This window comes from Anopheles bellator, chromosome 2 (assembly GCF_943735745.2).
Source record: "Anopheles bellator chromosome 2, idAnoBellAS_SP24_06.2, whole genome shotgun sequence".
NCBI lineage: Eukaryota > Metazoa > Arthropoda > Insecta > Diptera > Culicidae > Anopheles > Anopheles bellator.
The window spans coordinates 32,895,743-32,911,077 of NC_071286.1; the positions used below are offsets into that span (position 1 = coordinate 32,895,743).

The window sequence follows — 15,335 nt, forward strand, 5'->3', positions numbered from 1 at the left end:
TAAACCACTTGCAAACGTTTTAATGGTGTCGGTTTTCATTCAAGTGGTGACGCACGTCTCAATGGAACGGTTATCCACAAACAGCGGAGAGGCCGGAGGCCATGGAACATCCGGAACTTTTTGTAAACAAACTGCACCAGTAAGTATTCATCAGGCATCACATTTAAAGATCGAATCGGATAGCACAAACCCATTCTAACCAAAAGCGCAATGTCGCCAACTAGGGAAAAACAAACGTACGATTATCGCAGCTCCGAATTGGTGCCCTGTGTCTGCCAGTACTCGTGATCCTGTTTTCCCTTCATTTATTGTCACTGTCTGGTTGTTTTTACTGCTGTTGTTGCCTCTTGCGTGATTACTTCTCAAGGGGTCAACTTTTCGTACCGTGCACTGTGCTGCTCACGACCGAACAGAAGCTAACGGCAACCCAACACGGCCCGTCTACGGTTCGCCACACCGTTCACTCCATTTTTGTCGATTAATCGTTGACTATTTTAGCTTTTTGTGTGAAAAAATTATCGTCCCAGGCTGACGAATTTTCTTCTTTACTATGAAGCTGTCAAATCGTGAGTTACTATTTCTTTGACGGAAGAAAAAAAAAATGAGTTACTTTCGTTTTGACAGCTTGGAACGCGCGCCCTACAGACACTCACTTTCCGCAAAAGAGGCACTTCGCGAACATTTCTCTCTCTTTCTCTCTCTTTCACAAATCGATCTGAATTGCTGAGTACCACGATGTCAAGCGTGAGTTTATTTTGTTTCGTATCAGAGCTCGAAACCGGCAACATATGATATGGTTGTTCGTACCAATAAATGATACGAAAACGCATCTAAAATGCTTGTCACCAGCTACCATAAGCATCGGAATTGAGGAAGTAAGCAGCACTTTGTGCTATTAAAATCCTTTTGTACGTTTCGTACTCGATCGATGATAATCACAATACTAAAACACATTCCCGGCTCCGGGGTCATCGGTAAAGGTCGTTCGCGCATAGAGCACAACATTTCAATAGTTTTGCCCCTTCGCGGTCAGATGGTACTTTCAACAGAGTTATAGACACAAACGAAACGATTACTTGATTCGTACGCCGCACGGCTTCCACCACCATATACAGCTCAAAAGTCAACGAACCTATATAAAGGGGTATGAGCAAAGCGGAACAACGCACGAAAAAGAACGCCTCATCTTTTTGTGTAGCTCCCACACTAAAGAACAGCACGATTCGCCTACGGCTTCCTACGTTCAATAGGCAAAATTAGACATTCCGGCACACGGGCGAGAGACAGGTTAAAGAGAAAACCCAAAACTCGTTGCTGGACGAGCAAAAAGCATCCCTCTTAATCGCGGTTCAGTAACCATTGGAAGGGGAGTTTCCATTCGCTTTTCAGCTTTGTTTTCATTCATCGGCTTCCTGCAGCACCACCCGCCGCAGTCTGTTTGCCCAACAAACATGCAGCAACGTACGTACGTTTACGCTGTGAACTCATTCTCATCTATTTCACAAACAATCTTCGTTCTCGCTCTCTCCCACACTCACACACACACACTGCCGCTACCTTTTTTACCGCTTTTACCAGCAGCTAGGAACACGCCCGCTGAACGCTGCGCCGGCAACGATGGCTAATGAAACCGTATCGATCTGCACGCAGTGTGACCACTGTTCGATTTGATGAGTCTGCAGAAAGCGATGGCGGTGTAAATTACCAATTTATGCTGGCGTTTTGTAAAGCCGCGTGACGAGCAATCCCGTCCGAAAGCCAACACGACCTGTGCACACCAGCTCCGTCGCAACTGACGTTTCGCAAGCCAAGCCGTCAAGCGACTGACAGTTTCCTTGGCACTCAACTCTGTCGGACTGGCCTGCGTGATCGTCGTCGGACCACTCGATTCCGACAGCCGGCAGCGAACCAGGACGATTTGTTCGTTCGGTTACACAATTGAAAGCACAAACGAAGATTATCCGCGGTTTTAAAATGCTGCCGTCCCTGCTATCGATTATATCGTTTTATTACGTTCGCTGTTAAAATAAACCTAAAAAATCACTGGAATCGGTTGTTGCGACAAAGGATGGATCGGTTGTACCAAGAGACGGAAGCGGCTCATTTTCCATCCCAACTTTGGATTTTCCCTTTTGCGTATGCAAGATTGATGCGTAATTTTGGCGGCTTTTTCAGTTCCCTGTTATCATCTTCGTAAAACTAGAAAAGAAAAATTTTCAGCTCTTCATCCGTTTGACTTCGGAATTGCCGATTGCCGTGCCACGCATCGACGAATCTGCATACTCACCAGACATTGGGAAATAAATTCGACGTATTTTCGTTCCATCGCCTGATTGACTTCCTTCAGTGTTGATATGCTGCAAGTGAGTCGAACCGGATGGAATAGGAACGAAATTAGTTACTTAAAGGAATTGGCTGTAAACTCTAAAATGCGAGCGCTTGCTGCTTCATCCCTTACTTTTGCTCATTGCACAAACGTTGTACAACATATTGGCAAATTTTGGTGTTACAGTCCACGTCAAATAGAGGAATGCCGAAATTTATGTCCAGTATTGTCCACTCCTATCAATAGAAGGGGGGAAAATAACGCAACACAGTCGTTAGCTCAATGCGGAAATGCTGAAACTAGGATTTATCGGTTCACGTACTTCGCCTGCGTGCTGTAGCGAATTCTTTCTCGATATTTCTGCAAATGGGGTTTTGAAAAAGAAGCATTAACAACCAAGAATAACATCGTAACTCATTATCACAACCAGCCCGTTACCTGTGTCCGAATCCGATTCAGCCATCTCGAGCACCGCCTGATTGTCTTGTTTTTCTTCGGAGGGCGTACCGTTCGTTCCTGTAACTTCCGATGGAATGTTCGTTTCGTTGGGCGTTTCCGTATCATTGGAAGAAAACGTTGGATTTGATTCATTCATTTTTCTACTCGTACCTTTCTGCCTTCTGTCATCAATTCTTTTAAGTACGACTGCCGTTATGGTATCGTTACATCCTGTAGCGACAAAATGGCAACATTAGTAACCCACCCATTAGTGGTAGTGAATAGTGTAGTGCTTACCCAGATCAGGAACACCAGTCTTGATGAAAGTAACGTAGCCGAACGTTCGCTTCATGTCGATCACTTGCGATAGACCATTCCACGCACCGTGCTGGCTCCAGCAATTATTTTCATCTGCAATGTGAACCCATTCGAAAATGAAATTCTGTCCTTTTTGCTGAAAACTGTAATCCAAACAAGCATACCATTAATATTGAAAGGGAACGGTTCGTAATGCACTTGGGCAGGTTCGTTTAGCCCATAGCCTTGTATAAGCAAACATTCGTTTTTCAAATGATCATTCAAGGTGTAAAACTTTTCCGAGTTTAAAACGTAAGAATCCGTATTGACGATGGTGACCAGAAGCTTCCCATAGCCGAGGAATATTCGAGGTAATGATTTCAAAATCGTGCCTGTAAATGAAACGTACAATATATATCTTTCTGACCCGTCGCAAGAGACCGCATTCGTTCCCGATTATTGTACCTTTCTTCAAAAATAACGAAGGTGGCCCGTAGCCTCCCATGTGGTAGTAGAATAGCTTCGACCAAATATGCGATTCAGGTGAGCTCTGGTAGAACTGTCCGAAAAATGGGATCGTAAATTGACTAGACAGCGCCCCGGAGAGTGGGGCTGCCGATATAAGGTACTTATACTTCCGCTCCAGCAGTCGGTTACGCGTCTGAACATCCAGCCCCTCAATACTTTCGAGCCGCAACAGGTCCAGTTCAATTTTGAGTGAACTTTTCAGCGCAATGATCGTGGATCGCAACAGAACGGCATGATTAAAGTACCGACTAACATCTCCTTCCGATTCCGCGTCCAGCATCGACACCTTTTCGAGCTCCTCGAGAAGATCAGCCATGCCTTCGTCGCACAGTTTACCCACCTCGAAAAGCGTGATGGCGTGCGTTTTTAGCCCGGGCGACAGATTGCCCATCATTAGGAAGGCGGTTAAGGTGGAATCAAAGAGAAAGCCAACCCGCTTCGCGCGGTTCAGCGTACCTGTTCCACCAGACTCTGCCCCAACCTTTGGCAACTCGGATGGGCCGATCGAAGTCGGACTGCTCGGATCGGAGGGAGGAAAGAAAACGGGCACCGAGGATGGCGAGACGCTTCCGTCGGGCGATGGTTTCACCTCGAGGGGTACTTCTGATAGAAGCAGTGCATGGTAATTGTAGGACGCCACATCCTCTCCACCATACAACTGCTGCAGATGCTGCTGCTGAAGCCAACTGTCGTCCAGCTTAAACTCACTGAACGCGTTTTTGATCTGCGCAAACCCCAACCTGCAGAACAGTGACGTAGCGCGCTTCACCGTGTCCACCGGTACTTGTAGTATCTGCGAAAGCTGCGAAAGATGAAAGACGTTACACACCGCTTACGGATACAGCGTGAAGTGAAGAGATTTCTTAGCATTACCTCCGAAGTTGTGCACTGTTCGTCGGTCGTCACAAATACGTTGTACAGCAGATTCTCAAAGTAATCGCCGGCCACACGGTTCATCACAAAGTTGCGTAACGGTGGAATGTTGATGCGATCCTCGCCACTGATTGGCACATCCAGATATATGAGCCCCCTTCGGTACAGCTTTTGCACGGTTTCGAGGTTCAGGGTTCCGGCCGTTTGTGGCCCGCAGTCGATTAGCTGATCGATCATCGTGATCTCGTCGATGGGCACGTTCTGCGCAACAGAATCCGAAACGACAGAGAATCAACACAAACGCTCAAACTTCTAGTATTGCACAACCGAGCGCCATCAAGGTACCTCTACGTCCTTCTCCAGTATGTGGCCGATCTCGACAATCCACCACGGGTGCATCGTTACGGTGCGCGGAAACTTTGGCAGAAAGTGGTAAGGATTTTTCTTGAAAAACGAACGAGGTGAACTCGACTTTAGGTCGCTTGAGATGGAAAGGTACTCGTTTCGGCCAACACCCAGCACCCGCAGACAGTCAGCTGCCGTGAAGTTCGGCAGTGCATCATAATTTTTGTCATTCTTCAGCAGAAATACTATCATGTCTGCGAATGAGAAAAGTGAAACTCGACGTACATGATGATGCGCATACAATATGGCACACACAGTTCCCTGAAGTATCTACCTGTGTAATAGTTGAATGGCGTTACGCGCAACCCCTTGGTGATAACATCGGCGAGATGATAAGGGAAAATATGCAGGGCCTCTATGTTCACTTCCACCAGCCGCTCGTAGTAGCGCTTCTCATTCTTCGTCACGCCGAACACTACAAGGCATATCCGCCGTGTGGTACCGCGAGGAAAGGAACCCATTCAATCATAAATCGGTAATGGTTGCGCAAAAGCGACCCACACGAACTTCGTCTCCATGCTTACCGATATTTCCCCGGAACCGGAGCTGGTTTTGCAGGCTGTAATTGATAATTCGCTTACGATACACGTTCTCATCGTCGTTCAGAGCCTGTGACGGGTGACGGGAGTGTGATTAGTAAATCCTGCTGCTAATTCCGTGGTCTAATGTTTACCTTTCGCACGTCCGCACTCAAGTCCTTCCAGGCGATGTTACTGCGAATACTCTCATCCACCTTGCCGAACAAGAATCCGGAACCCATCGCAGCCGAATCCGGAACGGATTAGGCAACAACTTAGAGACAAGTAGCTGCTATTTTGTTACGCTTCCGCAAAACAACACCCAGCGACCGACCGTCTGTTGTGATTACATCGACGATCAGCAGTGGAATCGAACTCGTGCGACGTGTTAAGGCTGTCATCGCTTGACAGCTGTTCGTTCCAGTCGAACTTTGGCTGGAATCGTGTGACTGCGACGCCACTTGAAAGCTCGCCCTCCCTTTCACGCTGAACGTTTACCAGAAGGCAAAAGCTCCGTAGGCGGGTTGCACGAAAAGCGACCGACAAAACATTTAACACGCAAAAAGCAGTGCGATGCAAAGTTTATGGGAAAAACAGTTCGAATCAGCCGTAGTTTACCAGACTTAAAGAATCATGTAGCAAGGTTTATTTGTGATGCTTGTTTGATAATATTGTGTGTACCTTAGTTTGGTAACAATGTCTAAATTACAATGTGCCGAATAATTTCACCAACATCCAGAATGAGCACCGTTCCCCATGCCCAGCCAAGGTTATGCATTCCTTTTATCAATTTACCGATGGCGCGCATAGTTTGATGTTTTAAAGCGGCGGAAAACAAAAATAAAACACTCCAAGCGAAATAAACTCGTCGCCGACCGACTATCAGCGGAACGCGTTCGGCGCATAATGCCAACCGCCAGAATGAGCGGGGAAGTAAACAAAGGTCGCAAAAGGGGCTCGCTGAAGTTATGTTTCTTCTTTTCTTTTAGGCGAACACAAGAGCGAAAGAAGGACGCCAAGATTTGCGATGGGCGAGGCGCCGGGGCCGAGATAGGGGATAGGGCCTACGTGACACGGGGGAGTGCGTCCGAAAAGCCCGTCCGACCAACAAAAGACGAAGCATGGCGCAACATAAAGACGCATTAATCCACGCGGAGACGCACCCAAGGCACGGTTAGTGGAGGGGGCACTTTCTTTCGTAACACAGTTTCCAACCCCAAACCGTTGTTTTGACCGTGGTGAGTTCCGCGAGCCGTGCGTCCGATTGATCTGCGGGTGGGGCGGCAGGCGAGTGCATTTCGTGTCACAGTGAACACCGGCCATTGACACCGATGAGGCTGACCTATCGAATGGGATGGGCGAACGTACTCGCGATTAGACCATCAACCAACCCAGTATCTTACTCCTGCGGGACTTCCCTTTCGGGAACGGTTTCGGAACGAGCCTGAACTATGTAACTTTTGTGCGCCGTATCGACTTGCCACGCACCGGCTGATTAAAACGATGCGTTTATAGCTAAGTGGATTGCACGTGAAATTGTTCGGGCGAGACTGTTGTTTCGCTGCGGCGTTGATAAAGGTTGTAACTGCGTAACTAATTTCAGCAATGGTAAACGATAAGCATTGATTGTTGGATTTGGTTGTGTTTGGATCGGTAGGTGCATTTTAAAACCATGCTCATTTTGGCTTAGCTTATTTAATTACTGTTTTAGAAATTTAATAATTTACGCTTTACGCCAGGCCATGTTTTAAACATGGTTATTTTTGTTACTCTATGTTCTAGTGAATGTGATAGCATTCTTTCTGGCCAATCGTTCTGGCTTTCCGAGTTCATCAATTCATCGCTACACCGAAAAGCGTGCAGCTTTCGATTCGGAATCGGTTGTCGATTACCGCATCTTAAGTTGCTGATGCGGCTAAGATTGATTCTAGACTGATTGCCAGTCCCATCCGTGTCCGAGGCGATTGAAATCGGAAACCCGTCTGACTATAAATACTGGTCCCTGCATCTGCATACATGTGCATCAAAAATACGACATCGACATCCGCCGCGGTATGCCGTCCGCCGAGGCCTGGTGCCCACACGTTGAGCGTTTTCTTGGCGGCTTAGCAGCTTGTCTAAAGTGTTCGTTCCGCACGATTGTTGTGTCAGGCAGTGGCGGTGGTTTTGAAATCATAAAGCGATGAAAAAAGAAACACCTCCCAAGGGGCGACTCTCTGACTGCGCCAGGGCAGAGCAAAGCAATAGCCAGCACCCAGCACGGCGACCAAAGCAGAGGACTGCAACCGAAATGATCAAATCAAGCCGTAAAAGCAGGTGAAAGATCATCTTCCCTGTGGAGGGCACCACCGGACAGCACTAAAAATGCAGTTTATTGCGATCTCCTGGACTTGGAATGAAAAGCGTTTGGCGCAGGATTTTGCCGGAATCGGCAATATGAGAAAACCAGCGCCACATATAGTCCAGCTGAGTTGTACATGCACGTCCGATGAGTTTTCACGATATACGAAAACGAAATTACGCTAAGAAAAGAGTTACTCGACCAACTCCACATCTGGAGCGGCTCTGTTGACTAATATTTTATCATCAAGATGAGCTTCGGGGCTGATCCAACATCATGAATCTGTGTTGACGAAAAGCGATAAAATGGCTTACACTAATGGACACCGACCACCACCGGCCAACTGATGAAGACGAAAAGCAGTTTTTTGTCAGTGGAGCCGCAGTCATCAGTAGAAGCAAAAAAGACCCAACCTTTATCTTTGGCCGCGTTAGATATTCTGGGCGCGTAAAGCTGGGATTATGATGATCCACAATGCGTGAGAAATCTTTAAAGTTGCTGTGGGCTGCGCTTGAACAGATTTTCTCTACTCTGTCTGTTCATGAGGCACGGAAGTGAAACTTTAAAAAACAATTTTCATTACATGGTGATTACTCGACTAGAAGGGTACGGAATTTTATACGGAACACCATAGCACTGTGGACATGAGTGCATAAAGTCTTATCACACCATATCACGGTTCAGTGTGGTAGTGAAAAGGTTTCGTTAATGTGCTTCACTCTTGTCGAAATCTAAACTGATGGCGGAGGTCTTTGGTAAGATGTGAATTATCATACTATTACAATAACTACTGCAGATTTTCGTGCACATCAGCAGTACATTACGTTTGTTGGGCTTATTACAATTCCTGTCCGCGCAAAGCAAGGGCGACATTCTCCTTATCAATCTCCAAAAATTGTCCTATACGACACCGTTTTCTTATCTCACTTGTTCAGCATATTAAGCTGTTTGCGAGCGGTTTAGTTATAAATTTACCCACTCTGCGGAGCAGGAGAACCCAGAAATAACGCAAATTCCGCAAGCAAATGATTGAATTGAAATTCAATTAAAAAACTGAATTAACATTTTTGATTTGGATTCTTTGAGTACAACCTTTCCGACCATTGTTTAGCCGTGCAGGAAACAGCGTTGATCAGGAAGAGCGAACAAATAAACGAACAGTTCCTGTGCTGTTCCGACCTCTTTCGCCAACGGCACTTGAACGAGTATTTGGCGAGCTTGCCGAAAACAATATTGACTAATATTTAATGTATTCTGGGACCTTTTACAACTCAAGTCAGTAGCATGCACTAACAGGTCTGTTACCCGGAGAGCGATTGTGGCGCTCGTGTCGCTGTTGAAAGTATGCTCGCATGTCTTTAGGTTCATTCTTAAATACTCACGTCTTGAGTGTGAATTCATGAAAATTGTCAACGTGTAAAGGGTTGTATTGAAGTTTGTATTAGTTCTACCGAAAGAATGAGATTTAACCCAAATTCAAACCATGTCCACGCCCGGTGAAGTAGGAATTAATGATCTGAATAAATTTCACCTACTTAATGCGTTCCGGTGTTGTTGACTTAATTTTTATCGCTACGACTTTTCACCTTTAGTGATCTCAGGCACGTTCTCCTTTGCCATCGCTGCTCCTTCGGCTTTCGTCTTTGTTCCTCGTTTACGGTTTTCATCGGCTCTCCCTTTCGACCGCGACGTGCCTGAACCGCGCCGCTCGTCGGCTCCCGCTCGACGACCACCAGACGCAAGATAATTAATCATGCGAAAAACTTTTCTCACGAGCGGTTTTAGTGCCTGCATTTATAGTTCCACCACGTTCTTGTCGAGAGCTTTCCACTGCTCCAAGGGCGTGCGGCGGTCCTATGGTTTTTTGGTCCTTTCCGCGTTACCGTTCATCACGCCAGGATTAAATTACACATACACTAGCAGCACCAGGAATCTAGGGGGAGTGGATCGCCGTGAATGGATTGGGCCTTGGGTGGAAAATGGCTTTTCCAGCCTTGAAAAATTTTCTTCCTTTCTCCGGCCGTTTCCACCTGTCTCGTGGTGCAGTTTAACTTCTTCCCTCTTCGTTTCGGCTCTCTCGTGAATGCGTTCCCCGTAACACCGCTGACCCACTTCTTTCGTTATGCTTTCGTGCATTTTCCGCACTCACGAATTACCACCATCCCATGGCGACCATTACAGTTTGATGCAAGGCTCCGTAGCTTTGGTTTGGCCACCACCAATGTGTGCGTCCACCGTGAACCATGACCACGAGCTTTCCTTTTCAGCTTTGTCATAACTTTGTCATTGCCTAGATTTTTTTTTTTTTTTGTCAATCATATCAATGAGAGTAGTCAATCGTAAACTCTATGCCAACGGTGCCAAATACGAATGGCATGGAAGCTCAACTTTTACGGTACATTCTTACATTGCCAAGTTCTTGTAAAACGAACATTTTTCTTAGATGCGTAATAAAAACTGTCTTCCTATTTTATGCCGGTGTGTGTCTCTATACTTGGGTGTGTGCGAATGGATCATTTAGGAGAAAATTGTCCGACAAGCGCAACAGCCGACCCGAGCGCTCGACCAATGCACCAATTTCACATGGCCAGCTCACTGCACGATGCCAATAACCGGGCAATACTGAAAAGCGAGTTGCAGCTTGTCGCTGAATACATACGATCCTACATGTCCTCCGGTTATTTTTCTATGACCAACACTTCTTTATTGCAAAATGCATATGTGCCTCGAATTTACGGCTAGCTCATGTCATACAAACAGGTCAGTACCTGATGTGTTAAATGTTCGAAATGTTATATTAATAAAAAAAACTATTCCTAGCATGAGCAAAATATTTGGTGTACATGTTCTCAATTGACTGGATAATACCATAACACGTTTCGATTGGTTCGTGGCATCCGTATGATCGAACATGATGATTGTCCTGTAGCAGATAGATTTCTAGGCTTACTTTCCTGACAAGTTTATTTTTCTTGTTCCTACTCACCACCAGAGAAACTATTTCTGCAAACCAAAACAAGTTGAAATTTCAACATCAATTTAGCCCGTTTATAGAAACTAGTAGTGCGACAAAAGAGAAACAGTGTGCAAAAGAGAGAGGAAAGAGAGAAAGAGGTGGCTTAGCAAAGTTCAATCTGTTATCGATGTAGTTCACAGTGGTACGCGGCATTACTACTTCCATTATCAGCCCTCGAAGATGCTAAACCAAAGATGCAGTTTGCTATTTAAAATGAACTTCAACGGACGGTCAAGACTGGATTCACACACCTGATAACGTAATCACGCCCAAACGAAATCCTACACGACTGGTAAGCAAATTTCCTACCAAACGATTGCGAATAATCTTTTTAATATATCTTGTATTGTTGTTTCGAACGTTCTATTGCAATTCGGGGATCTGCTATATTCAATTTGGCCGTACTCTAAGTCGATTCCAATACCTTTCTGGTGTGTAGCTCTAGACGACGGAAAAGACATCTTCGATGCAATCGTGCGTGCCGCGTCGAACAAGGTTTGCTTTGACGGTAGTGGTACGCCTTGTGGAAAGAGTATTAGTGTTGGGCCTACCAATAGCGACCAGCAACGGACGACGAATATTGTAGCTGCGACTGCCTTACATGAAAACGTAGCCGCGCGCGAGGAACGAAGGACAGTTGCTGGCAAATATGGTTACGGCGTCAAAAACGACCTCTCGCAGCGTACGCAGCAGCGCTCGGCCAACAGGTACGGATCCCGCGGCTCGAAATTGCCGACACACACTGCGATGTCCGCGCGATGAAGAAGACGCCATATGAACGTTTTATTAGGATCCCCCGAGACGGCGCGAAAAACATTAACGAAGTGATGGGCACTTCGATGAGTAGGCGCTGCTTTGTTGGTGAAGTGAAATGAGAAAAACATTTGCAGCCTCATTTGCTTGAAGTCTATTTTCAAATGTTGATAGAAAAATATGAAACACCACAACAGCACTGAATGCAAGAAGATGCAGTTTTCGTTTCAATCACGTCAATCAACGACATCTACATTTATTGTTCGTTTTGCTGATGTTCTTGTTTTCTGTTTCAGTCGTTGGTGGTTAGTACATTTTCAGTGGTTTCAGACATAAGTGCTGGCCGCGAATTAACATGCGGCTCATAAGTGGGAACCAAATCGAAAGTGAACCGCAGCTACCGTTAGCGTTGCACACGACATTTGACATAATTTAGCGGATAAAGAACACAAGCCTATTATCTATCGTCCTACAACGCGAACTGATGCTTCGAGAATGGTCAACTTGAAGGAATTACTTCAAATACGATCGATACGATTGAACGTTAATGTAACAGGATGGTCAAACTTGGCGCAAATGATTAGTCTCGCAAAGTAAAGAAAACCGGTACAATCAACTGGGAAATTTGTAAAAATATTCAAAATAATACGGCATCCCTCCGCCGTAGCGCATATTTATGTTACACATTCACATCATGCACGCATATGTGTGCTGTTTACAGCGGTCGCGGCCAATGCCAAATGTCAGAGGGAATATGCTGTTGGTTCCCGTTGTTTTTTTGTCGTTTTTGAACATTTTTCAATTGAAACCCACCTTTCTTCTCGCAACACAGTGAGCGCACACATCGAGACAACTCCATGATTGAGGCACCGTTGAGACGTTTCTCATGTTTATTTATGTTGGATTGTCTCATTTTTTGGAAACGCCCGGAACGCAATCAAAGGACGTCACGACGGCGCGTCCAATGGGCGCAATTGAGGCTGACAAAATGGCACGCGGAAACTATTTTTCCCCAACTTCCGTCGCGCTCTGACAGGCGGGAGCTGGGACACGGTGGCAAAAACAAGACAATTCGCCCACCACACGCCACCGAAGGGGAGCCGCGCCCCAACCGAGACACAGAGACGGAGCAAACGGACCGGAATGGATGAGGCGCAACGTCAACCATCGAACCGGTGGCCATTGTTTGTGCTGCTCATCAATGGTTGTCACCGTGCTGTATTCGTACCCAACATAACCTACTAAGCCGTTCCGACTACTTCCTCCTACTTGGGCGATTGGTTCGATTGGCATTCGGGTAGTTCTCAGTCCGCTCGTGCACCGATAGCGCCAACAACAATCGAACCACGGCAAGTCTCACAGTTCGCGTTTTGCCTTTAATGTGCCTCGATTAAGTTCCATTTCCATTTCAACATGCCGGCTGACCTTCAAGGCCGCCCGCCAGTGGACCCTCGGAGCAGTTTGACTAGGAAAATGGTTGCGCTATTTGGACCCGGGCTCCAGAATGCTCCATCCCCACGGCGATATTGCTTAAGCGTACGAGAACGAGAGTCCAAGCGCAGTATTGTATCGGCGTGTCGCTCATGGCTCAACTCGGCATAGTCTATGCTCTCCATCCGGTAGCCGATGCCCTTCGGATAAACCAAGAAGGAAACGGATACTCCATTCTCAAGGAGCATTTGTCTTTCGTCGAGAATCGTCGTCTATGTTGACCACTTACTATTGTTAAGTACAAATCTACATAATTTATTTTCCATCACCAATTGTAAGTTTCAATTGGTAGCGTTTAAACGTTATCAAAATAAAGGTTTTGATGTTTTTATATGTAAAACCCAAAACTAAACGGGCTTATAACGATTATAAGTAGAATGTTTCGAAATGATTTGCACTCGGTCTAATATTTGTACGATATTTGGTGGTAGGCTTGGTCCTAGATGGATAACGACATCCAGTGACTGATTTGAGAAGAATGAACAGCCAATAAGTCTAGAGTGACTATAAGTGGACTATGAATTACTTCCGACCACTGGGATCACGGGCATTCTAGATGGTTGTGAAGTATTTTAAATTCTCCTCAGCCAACAAGACCCCCGTAATTGCTGGACACACCTGTGGAGGTCAGCTATGGCGTCTCAACCGAAACCTCCTTAGATGGGACGCTGGTTATTGCGGCGGAGAGCCTGTCAGGTGTCGCCGATGGTCCATGTTATCTCGTCACAGGTTATAGCGCCTGCCAACTTGCACACCACCGACGCCGGTGCCGCCAGCAGTGTTGTAATGGCCCCGCCGTCCACCGTCGCTGAACGCACACGAGCAAACGTGTGAGGCCCGTGCGCGCATCACGAGAGTGCAAAATCACTATATGTGCAAAAACAAACCGCTCCGCGGTGGGCAGACCAAGCGACATAAGAAAAAAGGGAAAAAGCGAAACCAAACGCATGGCGCACGAGCGCGCTCCTGGTCGCCACCCTCCCGCTCCACCTTACGGTCCACGGGCAGGGACAGATCGGCTCGACTGTCGCAGCCGTTATGGGTCCCGTTGTATTTCCAGTCGCTACTACTCCTAGCAAGCATAAAATTCAGTACTTTTCACGTGACTGAACATAAAACCACGGAACAAAGGGTTCATGCTTCGGTCTCCAAACAACCATTGATTTGTTTCGCCAACCGAATTCTTTTTTTTTTTCAAGAGAGTGTAAACACGTTTGAACTGGCAAACATAGAACAGGTTTCGGTTTCGTAAGTTTCGTTTTACATTTGATCGACTTCTTATGGCTAAGAAGTGGTGTTAGGAATCGTGGTAAATGATTATAAGTAACCAACTCACTCGAGTCGAATTAGTTATTATTAATTCTCTATACGTCCAATTAGGGGAGGTTTTAGCTATGACTGCCCAAAATCTAGTCAATTTCAGTCCTACACCAAAAAACGGCCGAAAAAGGCTAAAGAATAGAATTGAACTATGTCTTTCCGTTCACAACTGTGCCATCGGCTTCTACGATTTGAGGGTGACTTGAGTACAGCTCTTCGTCCCACGCTTTTGGTTGCAGGTTGCCCGTGTAGCCGCATCTTCCACACACAAGGTTGCGACACCGCGTTCGGGGCCTTCGCCAATAGAAAAGAATAAAAAAAAACGTAGAAAACAATGTCACCGAAGATGAGTGAAAGATGCAAAGCCGGTGCTCCGGACGCTCCAGGTGATCAGTAGGCGCCGGCCTGTGCCACAGACTTTAATCCTTTAATCCAGCGTAGCCTCACTGCTCACGGCTGAACGATGGCGGCTTTCGGATCCTCGCAATGTTCCGTAGCCCACGATTGGGGCTAGATAATCGTGTCGCAGGACCAAACGCGAGTATTGCCCACTTTATGCACACACGACCGCCGACCGGAGGACTATTTTGCACACACGGATGGACCATACACACTATCGAACGAAATCCGGTTCCGGTTCGATTTTGATAGATTTCACCGTGGGCGATGCAAGGATGCTAGAGCACCGCTTTGGCCTTCCTTTTTTGACAAAGCCCTTTTTGCTCCATCGCGGGTTTTTTTGCCAACATTTCATTTCGTTTGCCCATTATCGCCGGCGTGCTCTCTTTCTCTCAATCGCTTGCTCGCTCACTCTCTCTCTTCCATTCCACGGCCTTCTCTATGAGCTCTCCCTGTTGTTTTGGGCCGCGGCTTCCAGGCCGCGCGTCGCCTACCTTGCCCCTTCCACGAGCGTGTGAGTTAACGAAACCTTCGTTCGATTAGCTCGCCTCTCTCTCGCACTCGCTCTCATCCGCGCATAAGCGGGCTCTTCCTCACCCTGTTTCACGGTCGGATCCATTGGAGCGGGCC

The 15,335-nt window shown here is 46.6% G+C and overlaps 1 protein-coding gene across 1 annotated transcript; it reads right to left on the reverse strand.

The window, feature by feature from the left end:
* Nucleotides 1-1,990: 1,990 nt before the first annotated feature.
* LOC131209162 (protein FAM91A1) lies at nt 1,991-5,686 on the reverse strand. The gene is made up of 13 exons (XM_058202161.1): nt 5,541-5,686; nt 5,392-5,476; nt 5,142-5,282; nt 4,808-5,061; nt 4,463-4,723; nt 3,527-4,391; nt 3,247-3,453; nt 3,062-3,175; nt 2,765-2,995; nt 2,649-2,686; nt 2,459-2,562; nt 2,288-2,357; nt 1,991-2,199 (listed from the first exon to the last, which is right to left on the reverse strand). The coding sequence occupies exons 1-13, from the start codon at nt 5,625-5,627 to the stop codon at nt 2,101-2,103; spliced, it is 2,556 nt and encodes an 851-aa protein (XP_058058144.1). The 5' UTR covers nt 5,628-5,686; the 3' UTR covers nt 1,991-2,100.
* Nucleotides 5,687-15,335: the final 9,649 nt, after the last annotated feature.